Raw genomic sequence first — 13991 nt, 5'->3', positions numbered from 1 at the left:
TAACAAATAAATAAAATAAAAAATCAAATAAAATTTAAAAAGACTTCATAAAGATGTAAGAAAGCAGAGGGGTTAAAGGAGCAATTAATTTGCTCAAAATTTCTGAAATAAGGACTAAAATAAAAGGTAATGGAAACTAACAGGGACTCATATTGGAAATAGACCTTGCGACAACCCCTCACTGCAACATATGGATACGCGGAGGGACTTTCACGAAAATTCCCATTAACTCAAAAAAAAAAAAAAACTGAAAACTAACTCTTTTTTTTTCATCCCAGAAAAGCGTTTTAACTCCTTTGTTTTTGCTGCCAGTTCTCTGCTCCTCTGTCTGTTTAGTTTCCGGCAACGCTGGCCGCCGGAGAACCCAACGGTTCTCCAGTCTCCGACGGTGGGCATGGTGGCCGAACAAGAATGTTTGATTTTTCTTTTTTTAAAACATTTTCTTCATATTATTTTTTCTGTTTCCTCTGTTTCTGTTTGCTGTCTATCTCCGGCGAGGCTCCGCCGCCGGAGACCCAAAAGTCTCCTGTTACAGGCAGCGGGCCATCGTGGCCGGTAAATAAAACCCTCCTTTTTTTAAAAAAAAAGTTCACATTTCCTTTTCTCTACATTTAAAAGAAAACGAAAGAACACAAGTTTTTACTCTTTTAAGAGCTTTTGCTTTCGGAAAATGGAAGGATTTCTCCTTTCTCTGTTTTTGGCTTCTCGATTCGGTGGAATAGCTTAACCATAATTGAAGGTGGAGAATCTGATGGTGCCAACACATACAAAGATAGTCAAGTCTGCAAATGCTCACTGTGCAAGAATTCCAGAGGTGGTTCCACATCACATTCACGATCGACTGTTTTAGGGAACACATTCTGTTTCCGACTCCTCTTCCCTCCGGCCTCCACACAGTAGAACTAAGGTTATTATTTTTTATTTTAACGGTTTTTCCGATTCCAGGCTCATGCTGGCTTTATATTTTCCGGTTCAATGTATATAATTGAACCGTCGGTCCAACCGGTTTCAACAGTTACTACTTTTAGATACAAGAAAACAACAAAATGCTTTAATAATTTTTATTGACATCAGAGAGAGAGAGAGAATTCGAGAGGGAAAAAAGAGGGAGAAACTTTACTGTCTGACCTAAATTTTATTATAATCGACTATGGTGTTAAGTCTTCTGAAATCAAAGATCCCCAAATACCCATTTCCTGAAACATTTCAAAATCCATATTCGATTCGGGTTTCCTCCTTTGATCATCAATAAATCCATATGCTGAAGAAACTTCAATCATTAAATCAAAAGCTACAGTTTTTGAGGAGCTTAAAACACTAGGGTTATGGGAGCTGAAAAGAAATGGCTTTTCACTCTCTTTTTGACAACAATTTTCTCCATTCTCCTCCTCTTACTTTACTCGATCTCTGTTTTCAGCTCCCCTAGACTTTTCCCTTCTCAAGTCCAACATGGTCTTCATTCTCCACCAGCTTTTGCTTACTATTTATTTGGTGGAAAAGGTGATAAGGATCGGATCTTTAGGCTACTACTTGCTGTCTATCATCCCAGGAATCGATATTTGCTGCAACTTGGTGCTGACGCTTCCGATGAGGAAAGGTATAGGTTGGTTTTGGCTTTGAAATCTGTGCCTGCTATTAGGAGCTTTGAAAATGTGGATGTTATAGGGAAGCCTGATAGGTTTTCTTCTATGGGTTCTACACATATTGCTGCCACGTTGCATGCTGCTGCTATGTTGATGAAGCTTGATCGTGGCTGGGATTGGTTTATTGCTTTGAGTGCTTTGGACTATCCCTTGGTTACTCAAGATGGTAAGCAGTTTCAGTTCGTTTATTTGTTTTTTTTGGATTTATATTTTTTTTTTATGGAGTAGCTATGACAATTGAGGCTTTGATTTGGAGAAATGTTTAATTTTGGATTTACATGTTCTTGATTTAGTTGGAATCACTTGGTATTTGATTGAATTTGCTTTGGTTGGTATAGAATATGTGGTTTAATAAGAAATGGACCTAAGATTTTCTGCTTAAGGTGTTCTTTATGATCAATTGGATTGGTTGAAGATTTTGTGTTGGATGTTTTCTGGGGAATTTGTGTAATCAGTATGAACAGTTTACCTCAATCAAAAGGTTTTCTTTGAGTTGGTCGCTTGCATTCTGCGAAAATTTGGTTCAATGTTTCCAATCTTAGAATTTTTCCCACTGTCTAAAAATTTGGATATGATTCAGAAATGTTGTACACTATCAAAGGAAAATTATTGATTTTGATAGTGTTTCTAACTAGTTTCTTGTTCTATTCAAGTTATCATGATTGCAAGAATTCATTTTTGGCTTGTCAAGTTATTATTTTACTTAAAATGTAGGCTTTCTTTCTGACTAAAGAAAGATTTCTAGGTGAAAGCAAACTAGCAATCTACATTTTGAGGCGATTTTGACATTGCCAAAATGAAACTTTGGAAGCTATCAACGAGATAAGAACTGTTAACATAGTTTATTGTAAGACATATCTGGTCCTGAGAACAGATTAGATCAAAAGCATCTAGTGTTTTGCCTACCTCTATGACACAAAGATTCTCTTGAAGCTGATTTATGAGTGTTTTGATCTGATCTATATTGATGATTCATGAGGTTTCAGTCCTACACTTTCCTTTTTGGGTCTAAATCTGCAAAGTTTTGCTAAAACTTTTAGCTTAGTGAAGGGATCTGCCTGTTGGAATATTTCTTACTCTGATAGAGCAGTGGTTGGCTTATTTTTTGGCTGGTCCAGCATTTCTAATGTTTCTATTTCGAGGTCTGATTTAGGGATGGCCAGACTTTGTTGTTGGCGCACCGATTCTACAATTATTGATTGTTTACGTATGAATTTAAATCCTTAAGCTATTACATTTTGGTATTTAGACAGAAGGCCATTTTCCTCGCACCAATACAAACAGAGTGCATAGAATATTTTATCATTTGCTTTTCCTGTTGAAAATAAGTAATGTATTTTCTTCTACAGAAACCATTCTAGCTATAGACTGTATCTGTTTTTTGTTAATGGCCTACTTAAATGTGCGAACAGAGGTTAACACTCTTAAAGTAAGCTAAATTTATCTTCAGAAAAAGAAATAAAAAAAAGTTAGTATACTGATACTGATTTTATTGCTAGATGCTCTGCATCTGAAGTTTATGCTACTGTCTGACTTATTATCAATTATTAAATGATTGATTGGTTGTTAAGTGTTACAAGGTTTTTATATGAGTATGTATGTGTGTGTATATATATGTGGTGAGACAAATTCTCATAATGAACTAATGAATATATATATTTATATATTTATGTGCAAATATGTTTATGGAGCTGAAAGTGCTTGAGTTCTGATGCTCTTTACTTATTTTATTATGCTTGGGTGCAGAGTCTGGACAAAGTAACACTTTTGCAACTAGGGAACTCAGGTTTATAATGCAGTTATTTATTATACCACTTTTTGCTTAAAGTTTAATATTTTTCTAAATACTTAAGAACAATCACATCGAAACCGATTTTCTGAAACATTAATTTAAACTTGAATTAGTTTCTGCTTATTGTCTTTAGGGTACATTGAAAATCTTGGATTGATTTTCTTCTACAGAGAAGCTTTAGACTGAATGCAATGGAAAATCCTAAAACTAGTTCCCAATGCTACTAGGCTATAAGTCCCCTATCCCATAGCCTCCTACTATATGTTTCTCTCAGGGTCAATATAAAATACCTATAAAGGAATCAAGGTGCCCACTGACACATGCGCCATTGGTGCTTCAGTGTCATATTGGAAAAAAATCTCAGATGTCCCCCTCTATCTTTCCCGCATTTCTTTTTCACAGTATCAATGGTGGGAGTTTCTCTTGCTTGCGTGCTATGCCTATTTGTCCCTCATCATGCTACTTTCCATTTTCATCTGTGCTTTTTGTTGTTCTTAATTGTATCTAACTTTTTCTTTTTTGGTTGTGTTTGTTATCTCAGATTTGTCCCACGTGTTCTCCTCTGTTAGGAGGGACCTCAATTTCATTGATCATACTAGTGACCTTGGGTGGAAAGAGTAGGCAAAACCTTTTTTATGAGATCTATAGATCCTTCTGCTGCACATTCATGATTAAATCTAAATCATATTTTTTTCTGATTTTATGCAGAGATCAACGGGTCCTGCCTATTGTGGTTGACCCAGGGATTTACCTAGCTAGGAGGACTAAAATTTTTCATGCTACGCAGAAACGACTAATGCCTGATGCTTTTAAAGTGTTCACAGGCAAAGTCTATATAATCCATATTATTGCTTTACATTTCATGAAAATTATATATATATACATATACATCTTTTCTTTGGAGATGCTACAGTTATTAACTGTTTGGTATTGAGTTGCAGGTTCGCCATGGGTTGTCTTAAGCAGATCCTTTCTGGAATTTTGCCTTTTCGGGTGGGATAATCTACCTCGGACCCTTCTGATGTATTTTAACAATGTTATGTTATCCGAAGAAAGCTATTTTCATTCTGTCATTTGCAATTCACCGGAGTTCAAGAACACTACTATAAACGGTGATTTAAGATATATGATCTGGGACAGTCCTCCGAAGACAGAACCCCACTTTCTCAACGATTCTGATTATGATCAAATGGCTCAAAGTGGAGCAGCATTTGCAAGACAGTTTCAGAAAGATGATCCTGTGTTGGACATGATTGATGAAAAGATCCTCAAGTGTGGGCGAAACCGAGCTGTCCCAGGGGCATGGTGCACTGGCCGGCGAAGCTGGTGGGTAGATCCTTGCTCACAATGGGGTGATGTTAATGTCTTGAAGCCTGGACCACAGGCAAAGAAGTTAGAGGAAACTATACTAAACCTTCTTGATGACTGGAATTCGCAGTCCAATCAGTGCACATGAAGGGGTGTGAAGTGCGAGCTAAAAAGTGAATATATCAGAGACTCGGTACATTGATCCTGCATCCAAATTTCATGAAAGGTTCGAAAGAATACCCATCAGATGAGAGACATTATTTGGTCGACGCCTTTGGCTTCAGGGTTCATATTCAATGGTAAGACCAGAATGAGTAAGAGAAACTCCCTCTTGAGCTGCCATTTGCATGCTGTTATTATATGTTGTACCCACCCTTCACGTTGACGTTGAAAGGCAAAATCATTCATTAAAATCTCGTGTTATATTGCACCCATGGTTCTCTCTCTCATACCAGCAATAGGACGATTTTATGGCTACAAAGTGTAGATCAACTTAGAAAACAAGGTGAGAAAAGCCTGTTTAACACTATTTATCATTGAACTAATTATTCAGTAGAATCATTTTTCTTTCTGATGAAATGAGAACGTGCACATTATGACATGGTTTAATTTGTGTTGGTAGTTTTAAACCTTTGCTAAATCTGCCTAATATTAGTTTGTCATTGTCATCTTCCACCACCAACATGCCTATACTTTGTAGTTAGTATTTTGCTGAAGAAATGCAGAGTGTATTCATTTCATTAAAATACGCTTAACAAGTTCGGAGCAAAACACCAATGAGTCCAACAAAACAAGGATGGAAAAGTAAAAACTTTATAGGGGTATACATGTTGGCTACAGTTCTTTATTTAACATATTGGCTACAGTTCTTTATTTAACAGCTACTTTGAGGAAAAAAACAAACCAAAATTATTTCATAATAAAGCCCCTATGCTTTTTCAAAATGATCAATTAAATCTTTCCAATAAACCCCTAGACATTAAATACACATTAATTAAGCCCTTTCACCAACAATTTCTGTCATTGAGCTGGTGTAGAAATTAAAGATCGTTGAATCAGCCATCGTGATGTTAATGTGGTGGTCCACATAAGAATTTTTTTTTTCAAATAGAATATAAGTTATTAAAAAAGTTCAAACTTAAAATAAATCTGACAATAAAAAATTATTTAGCTAATAAAATCTAAAATGCCAACTGAAAATCTTATAATTTACCATTATGGTAAATAAATTTATTACCATAAGTCTCATTTTTCTATTTTATGCACATATTGAATTATAACAATGATTTTCCACATTACAATTGTACATCCTACATAAAAACTAACAACTAACAAAAGAAAAATGCCAATAATTTCGAACACCATTGTCACAATTAGCGAATTATTAAAAAATAAAAAAAAGCAACAATAACTTCAAAAGCTTATAAAAAAAAATGAAATTCACATGTGAAATAGCAAGGAAAGCACAACAATTTTTTTTTATAATTCCTATAATGTTTTAAAAAAATTAATAATTATTATATTTTATTTAAATTTTTAAAATTTTTAATAATTTAAAAATTAGATTCAGAATGAACTTGAAAAAAAGATGTTGAGATTCAAATGAATTTAAACACCCATTTATCTAGATTAATTTTGAACTTGAATTTTGTTAATAACTTTTATATTTTTATTTTTGATAACATGAGAGTTTTACGTCAACCATCATTGCTAACATAAACTACCATGTCAACATCACAAACTTGACTCAATGGTCGTTAATGACCATATCAACACAATAACAGTCAACAACGAAAATCGTTGTCAAAACTTAGTTGATGCATTTTTAACAAGTGATGACTTAATTGAGCACTAGGTTGGATTGATTTTTTTTTTAAAATACGAAAAAAAATTTACCCCTTAATAATAATAATAGAAAGGGAAAATAACAAAAAAAAATCAATGGAAAATCATAAAATCAAATTTCATATGGAGGAAACCAAATAAAATTTCAAATGAAATTTTCTTGTCCTTTTGAAACATCAATACATAACCTCTAATTTCAAATGCTGCCTGCTTTATTTCATAATAGAACTTTACCCTCATGGTGCCCCAATAGTCCACTCTCCAAAGCACCTAATTGGCAGGGAATTTGGATCAATGCTCACAACTACCCTTTCTCTCTTGAGATTTAGTGGCTTGGAATTGTATATACCAACTAAACAAAAATAAAGCCATATCACCAGATTTGACACTCTGATAAGATGTTTTCATTGGAAAACAATATCAAAGAAGGAATAGGAATTAGAGTTTTACATTGATTTAATTTCTTTAGGAGTTTTAGTTTTACTAGTTTTTTTATAAACTTTAAATTAAGAATTCTATTAAGGCTTTAAATTAAGAATTCTATTAGTACTTTAAATTAGGAATTAGATTAGGACTTTCTCTTTGTAATTAACAGCTTATAAAAAGGCTGTCAATATGAAATAAAGTAAGCAGTTTATTTTTATCACAAACGTTAGTTTGGAAAGGGGATTCAGTCAAGGACGAATCTGCCTTTTGAGTAACCATAGGTCGAAGCAAGAATTCTTTCTCGTCTAGACCTGTGACTAGATCCTACGCTAAGGCGCATAACAACTTGGTATCGAAGTCAGTTGTCATGGGTGACGAAAAAACTTTAACAGCCAAGCTGGAGACATTCATAGAACAAATGGCTACAAGGCAACAAGTATTAGAGGAACAGATGCGATGTTATCTCTTTCGGTTCAAAAGACAACGAAAGGGGATTCAAAAAAAAAATTAATGAAGAACAGGGCAACAGTGGAGGCAAGAAAAGAAATTCAGATTCGCAACACGATGGGGGCATAGTGCCACGATACTCTAAGATGGAATTTCCCACTTATGATGGTATTAGAGATCCTTTAGAATGGTTAAAAAGATGCGAATTTTTTTTTGGCAATCAACGAACCAACGAAGAAGACAAAGTCGGCCTAACTTCATTCCATCTTTTAGGAGAGACAGAATTGTGGTTTGATCAAATCGAAGAAGAGGAGACAAATCTGGATTGGGAATGCTTCAGAGAGTGTTGTCATGTCAAGTTTGGGCCACCTATGAGTAATAACCCCTTGGGGAAACTTGCAAACCTAAGACAAACTGGGACGGTAGAAGAATATCAATGCCAATTTCAATCACTATTTGCTAGGACTACTGATCTTAAACCTCGACCACAAGTAAACCTTTTTACTGCCGGATTGGGAGAGAAACTTAGAATTGATATTGAGATGCAACAACCGAGAAACCTTGGAGTTGCAATGAATATGACTCGAGCTTTGGAACGTAAACAAAAAGTCTCTTCCAAGATGTTATCTCAAACCAATCTAAACTGGTCAGCTTCCCAAAACGCTAGTAGCACTTCAATTATTCCAACAACTAAGAGCTTTGCAAAGGGAGGAGGACAAACAACGAAACCAATAGGGAATAATAGCAAAATAGGTTCTTTCGCACCATTTATCAAGAGATTGACAAGAGCAGAAATGGCAGAAAGAAGGGCTAAAGGATTGTGTTATAATTGTGACGAGTATTACTCCATGGGACATAGATGTAAAAGGCTATTTTGAATAGAAGTACCAGATATTGAAGATGAGCAAGATGATGAGGTAGATGATCTTGAAATTTCTTTACATGCCATTAGAGGAACTTGCAATTCATCTACTATGCAACTAACACCAAACATAAGCAGAAAAAAATTATTAACATGATTCTAATCTCACAAGAAATGGCCCCAAACTGTACAAAGATGCTATAAGCAATTCATAATTAAAAAAAAAAAAAAGAGTAATGAATGATGAAAGAATTGTTGGAAGAGTGCCTCTAGGGCACATTTTAAGTGCTAATTAATATATATTTACGGAAACAGTTGACAACTTTATTCATCATTTTCAATGCATTGGATAAAGATATTTCTATATGGAGTAACCTTAAAAAAGTATCAATAGGGCACAATGCTCCCTCTTTACATCATGAATCCAGGTGAAAATATATATATGCAAACCTGTTTCACCAAAACCCTTGAAGCTGCTTACCTGCTCCTTTTTGCTTTCATTTTATTCTTTGGCACAAAATTTGAGAACGGAAATTGTGTCCTGAAATACAGTTATACAACTATCATGTGGTAACAAATGTAGATGTAGTAAGAAAGCAATGAATGTGGATTCACAAGCTTTAAAGATTTAACCAGCATTATTCGTGTCTTATGCACTGCTTGCGTTATTGCTGCACTATCTTCCAGACACGAATGCAGGCGTCCTCCCCTGAACTAGCCACATTGCAATCATCAATAAAAACCAAACCATAAACTCCACCAGGATGAGCATTCTTAACAGTTATGCGACTTGAAGCAGGTTTCCCAACTTCATATATGATTACACAAGTGTCTAGTGATCCTGTAGCCACCATAGTGCTATTAGGAGACCAAGCAAGGCAATTGATACGAGCTGTGTGGAACAACATGTTATTAAGCTTCACCTGCAAAACGATAAGGAAAACCATATTTTTAGCTACAAAGCAAAAGATGGTGGTTAATACATCCAGTCACACTTTATAAAAGCACTTTAAAGTATCCTGTTGTTCAAAATAATTAGAAACTTTGTTGGCCCATCCATGGCAACACACCTTATTTTTGTTTCTTGATTTGAAGTAAGCGGTAACAGAAATGTGCATAATGCTGCTCAAGAAATCATAAACAAATTAAAACTAGTTTTATAATATCATATTCGGGCTGTAAGACAATGCAACATCAGAAAGCTGAGAGCTTTAGCAAGTTGCTTCATGCAATAAAACAGGTTTCTACCTAGCAGTTGATGCCAAAATCAAACACAAACAACCAGATAACTGAAGAAATGATCAAGTACTCCAAACATAATTAGCATTCCACTATCAGTCCTAAAAGAGACTCCGCAGACCCAGAACTATGGCCATGCCACAAGGGCTTTGGAGTAATGTAGCAAATGCAACTGAGAAACTAGAGGATGACCACAAAAAAGGCTGATTATCAAGGAGGAATGTCCCCGATTGAATAAAAATGATGGATCTGAATCCCATAATAATGTAGGACATTACTTTTGGGAAATATGTTTGAAGCATCCACTCTTGTTAAGGAGGAAGCCATCTCTGTTAACTGAATATGTATTCCCCGATTTACTTTTGACATCAAGGAAATGCCAAGCAATTAGATATAAGTAATGAACATAATGGTTGCTACCCCCCAAACATTACATCTCAAAGATGGGATGAATCAAGCTACCATCCAAGTTTTATTGGAAGGCTAGGACATATTAAAACTAATATGAAGTTCAAGCTACCTCTTTGGAGGTACGATCCCAAACAACTGCTTCGCGGTTTAGATCAGCAGAAGCAAACATGGAAAAATCTGGTGAATACCGTATTACGCTAATTGGACCTCTATGCTTCTCAAGGGTTGCTTCTTCTGTAAGCGAATCACCTGAGACAGAATATATATGCAACTTACCATCGTGGCCCCCCACAATTGCCTCACTTCCATCAGGTGCAATAACAGACGCTGTCACTGAAAATCCAAGGTTGATGTTTGAAAGTATTTGCATATCCTTAAGCAATACAACTCCAGAATCCAATGAAACGAAAGCCAGATCAGGGGAATTAATGGCCTGGCTCAAGTCCTTTGGTTGACTGCCAACATCTATATGTTCTGCATCTCCAGCTTTATCTTGATCAAGAGAAATTCTCCATACCTGAAATTAACTGAGGACTTGTCAACAGAAGAAAAAACTAGTATTCAAGCTAGGTGCCGAGTGTTTGCAGCGAATATAAATCAATGAAATTACTTATCTAGATAGAGATGGTATCAATGTTGAACAATAAAAAGAATTTTACAGGTGACCTGTGTATGGATAGAGAAGCTTTAAACATTCATCAAGATTACAACCATCATGCAGAAAAAGGAGCCTTGATATTCTTCATATTGCCATAGAAGACAAGTGTTGCAATTTCTTTAAGATTGGGTACTGTATAGCTAGGAAGAAAGTAATCATTCTGATTATTATCAAACATAATCAACATCTTTTCAACAATGTTTAAAACTCTAGTTCTTATACAGCACATTGTTAGCAAATGCTTCAGAAAATATTCAAATCCTAGCCCCAAAGTTTCATCTGTTAATAATTATCTTGAACAGGTAAAATAAAATTTCATTTGAAAGCTATATTCCAAGTCCTTGATAAATGAACTTCATATGAAGAACAAAGTTGTCTTGACATTTTTCTCTGTTTAGTAGTGGATGAACTGAATAACAGAGATTATTAATGCATATTTTGTTAACAATAAAAAAATGCAATGTATTTTTTGGTATAAGTTCACCTTATTATCGTATCCAGATGTCATTATCTCCTCTTTTGTAGCAACCAAACATTTAATTTGAGAACTATCTTTCCTCTGTAATTTGCCACTGTGTCCAGTCCCTGGAGTCCATCGAAGGATAGATCCATCGAAGCTGCTGGATAGAATAATCTTTTCGTTGCTTTCGATTAAAGTTAATGTATTTACGTTCTTCATATGTCCAGACAAACATAATGGTTGTTTATCAGGATCACGAGCAGAGTATAAGTTAATTGTGCCAGAAAGGGAAACTGTAATGAGATGATCATTCTGCCACAGACATCCAACAAGCATGTCTTCCACTCCACCAGATCCAGAGCATTCCAACGTTTTACTTACTTTCCCAGTACCGTCCTCAAAAATCTCCCATATCTTGGCAGTCTTGTCAGCAGAAACAGTTAGTACCTGATTTCATCAATAAAATAAAGCGCAAATCAAATAGTTAGTAAGAAATCTCAAGCCAATAAGCCCAAAGGCTCCTAAATGAATAAGATGTTACAACCCTCCAAAAATATTATTATTCTGCTCCATTATCCGCAGCTTGTCTAACATCTCTAAGCCTAAATTCAGATAGTGGTCAAATATAAATTTCAAAGAGTTTGAAATTCTCGAAAAGAATACATGTAACTATACCCACAAATGCAATGGCATAAAACATGCATGCACATATGAATAATGAAACCAAGCCGAAGCTGTTAACTTGCATTTGGGTTAAAGAAGTTTCACAAAAGCGAGAGTAATGTCAGAAGCATAATTGCATTGACAGGGCATGGTCCTTATCAAAACAACAAAATAAAATACTCAACTAGATGCTTACATGTTTACCATCTCCACTCCAGCTAACAGCATAAATGCTACCTGTATGACCATCTTCACTGGACAACTGCCCCATTGTTTCGCCAGTCTTTGCATCATATATTATACCCTTCTTATCTGAGCTTACGCTAATTAGTTTGCTGCCATCTGGGGAAAATCTAATGCAGTTGACAAAATTTGCATGCTCCCTGCACATCATAAAACAATTCCTTGAATAACCCTAAAACTAACATAAATCTTAAGAACCAGTGGAATACTATTTTCCTAATGAAACTCATACTTTCCTAAGCAGTTGTGAAGTTAGACTGTTAAAGAAGTTAGCTGTGAAAAAGCTGTTAAAGAAGTTGGTTTGTTGAACAGATTAGCAGCTTTAATATCTTGTCTATAAATATAGACTCTTGTGTAGTTGGAAAGATAAGAGCAAGAAATACTCTTTTCATTTTTGTTAGTCTCTATTAAAATCAAACAGTGCACACTTTTCAGTTTAGGCAAATCTTAAGATTGAGTAGAAGATTATTCTCGAAATGAAGCGTTAAATAGTTATAACAAGTAGCAATGCATGTATCTGATTGATGCGGGTACTGAAAATGCATCTTTATTTACATCATTGACAAATTTAATTTATGTTCCTGAGACACCACGGCCATAGCTTTTGTGACCGCCATAAAACATGCATGCACATATGAATAATGAAAGCAAGAACAAACCATCAATGAAATGTCTTCCTCACTAAGACCAAGGCATTCTACTTGAGAAATTTAGGGTTCGTCTGATTAGTTATTTTATTTTTTGTTTATCATTATTGTTCTCATATTTTTAATTGCTACTTTTGATTACTCATTTTCCACTAAGGGAAACAAAAAAGTAAAAATATCAGGTAAATGTAACGCCTAATAAATGATAAGAGCAATTGAAAACAGTATTATCTACCTGTGAGATAACTTGAACTTAAAGGGTGGACCTTCATAAAAATTCACCAAGAAATCTTCTCCACAACTTGCAATTCGAAATGGCCTCGTCGGTTTAAAATGACAGCTTAGCACCCTCTTCGAGTGGCCATCAAAGTCCCCCACTGTTGACCCCGAATCCCACCTTTAAATTCAACATCACAGAAACTCTAATAAAAATCTAACTATTTTCATATTATCTTGATTTTACTCAAGCGACAGTCTTAGATTATGAAACAGAAATTGTACTATAAAAAGAGAGGAATAGAAGAGGTAGAATAAGGAGTACTGACATAAAAGCGCGAACAAAGGACTTTCCTTTGCCATCGCCACAGGCAACGATCCTTAAGCCATCAGGGGACCACTGTAGATCATCGATCCGACCGGAAAGGACCTTGAACTCATTCTTCAAAACGAAGTCGTTATGAGTACCCCAGATTCGTATAATTCCAGAGACGTCAGCGGAGGCAATCCACTCGCCGTTGGGGGAGTAACGAGCGACAGTGACGGGATAGCTGTGATCTCCATAAACGGCGACGTGAAGAGGGCGGTCAAGGTAACGAATGAAAACGGATCTTGCGTTGCAGTAAAGGATGGAGTTGGTTTTGGGATCGCCGGAGATTAGAATTCCACGGCCTCGTTCCGTGGAAGGGGCGCAGGCATAGGTTTCAATGAGACTAGCCATTTGTGTGTGTGTGTGTGTGTGTGTGTGATTGGCAAAGAGACTGTTTTGGAGGATTTTAGTTGGAAGGAAAAGTGCGGGAATTGAGGTGGGAGCTTTTTGAACGAGTTGGTCGCTGATTTTGTTGTTTTTTTTAGACATTTGCTTCACTTCATCGTACGAAGTTGCCATTGTAAGTGTTTACATAATTCCTCGGTTTTTTTTTTTATTTTTTATTTTAACTCCGAAAAATATATATTATTTAGAATTTTTATTTTTAATTTGTATATGATTTTGGGTAAACTATGTAGTTGGTCATTCCATTTTTGTAAAATTTTATTTTGACATAGAAAACAAAAAGTTTGCAATACGGACATTGTTGGGCTTTTTTATCTATATATTATAAAATTAAAAAAATATTTAAATGGAATGTC

The 13991-nt window shown here is 35.3% G+C and overlaps 2 protein-coding genes across 3 annotated transcripts; one reads left to right on the top strand and one right to left on the bottom strand.

Moving 5' to 3' along the window:
- The first annotated feature begins 279 nt into the window (after positions 1 to 279).
- On the top strand, positions 280 to 5344 carry LOC107916550 (beta-glucuronosyltransferase GlcAT14A). Of its 2 annotated transcripts, XM_016845824.2 has the most exons (5): positions 280 to 907; positions 1418 to 1809; positions 3977 to 4052; positions 4144 to 4259; positions 4377 to 5344. In XM_016845824.2, exons 1-5 carry the CDS (start codon positions 789 to 791, stop codon positions 4889 to 4891), a joined length of 1218 nt encoding a protein of 405 aa, XP_016701313.1. In that variant the 5' UTR covers positions 280 to 788; the 3' UTR covers positions 4892 to 5344. The 2 variants fall into 2 exon arrangements, with proteins under 2 accessions (XP_016701313.1, XP_016701314.1); XM_016845825.2 differs by lacking the exon at positions 280 to 907 and having other exon boundaries at positions 964 to 1809.
- Positions 5345 to 8625: 3281 nt separating this feature from the next.
- On the bottom strand, positions 8626 to 13740 carry LOC107916902 (actin-interacting protein 1-2). Its single transcript, XM_016846273.2, has 7 exons — positions 13190 to 13740; positions 12880 to 13041; positions 11951 to 12137; positions 11116 to 11538; positions 10083 to 10490; positions 8957 to 9246; positions 8626 to 8864 (listed from the first exon to the last, which is right to left on the bottom strand). Exons 1-6 carry the CDS (start codon positions 13717 to 13719, stop codon positions 8989 to 8991), a joined length of 1968 nt encoding a protein of 655 aa, XP_016701762.2. The 5' UTR covers positions 13720 to 13740; the 3' UTR covers positions 8626 to 8864; positions 8957 to 8988.
- Positions 13741 to 13991: the final 251 nt, after the last annotated feature.

Source organism: Gossypium hirsutum, chromosome A01 (genome assembly GCF_007990345.1).
Source record: "Gossypium hirsutum isolate 1008001.06 chromosome A01, Gossypium_hirsutum_v2.1, whole genome shotgun sequence".
NCBI classification, from domain to species: Eukaryota; Viridiplantae; Streptophyta; class Magnoliopsida; order Malvales; family Malvaceae; genus Gossypium; species Gossypium hirsutum.
This window is presented reverse-complemented; position numbering and strand designations above follow the sequence as displayed.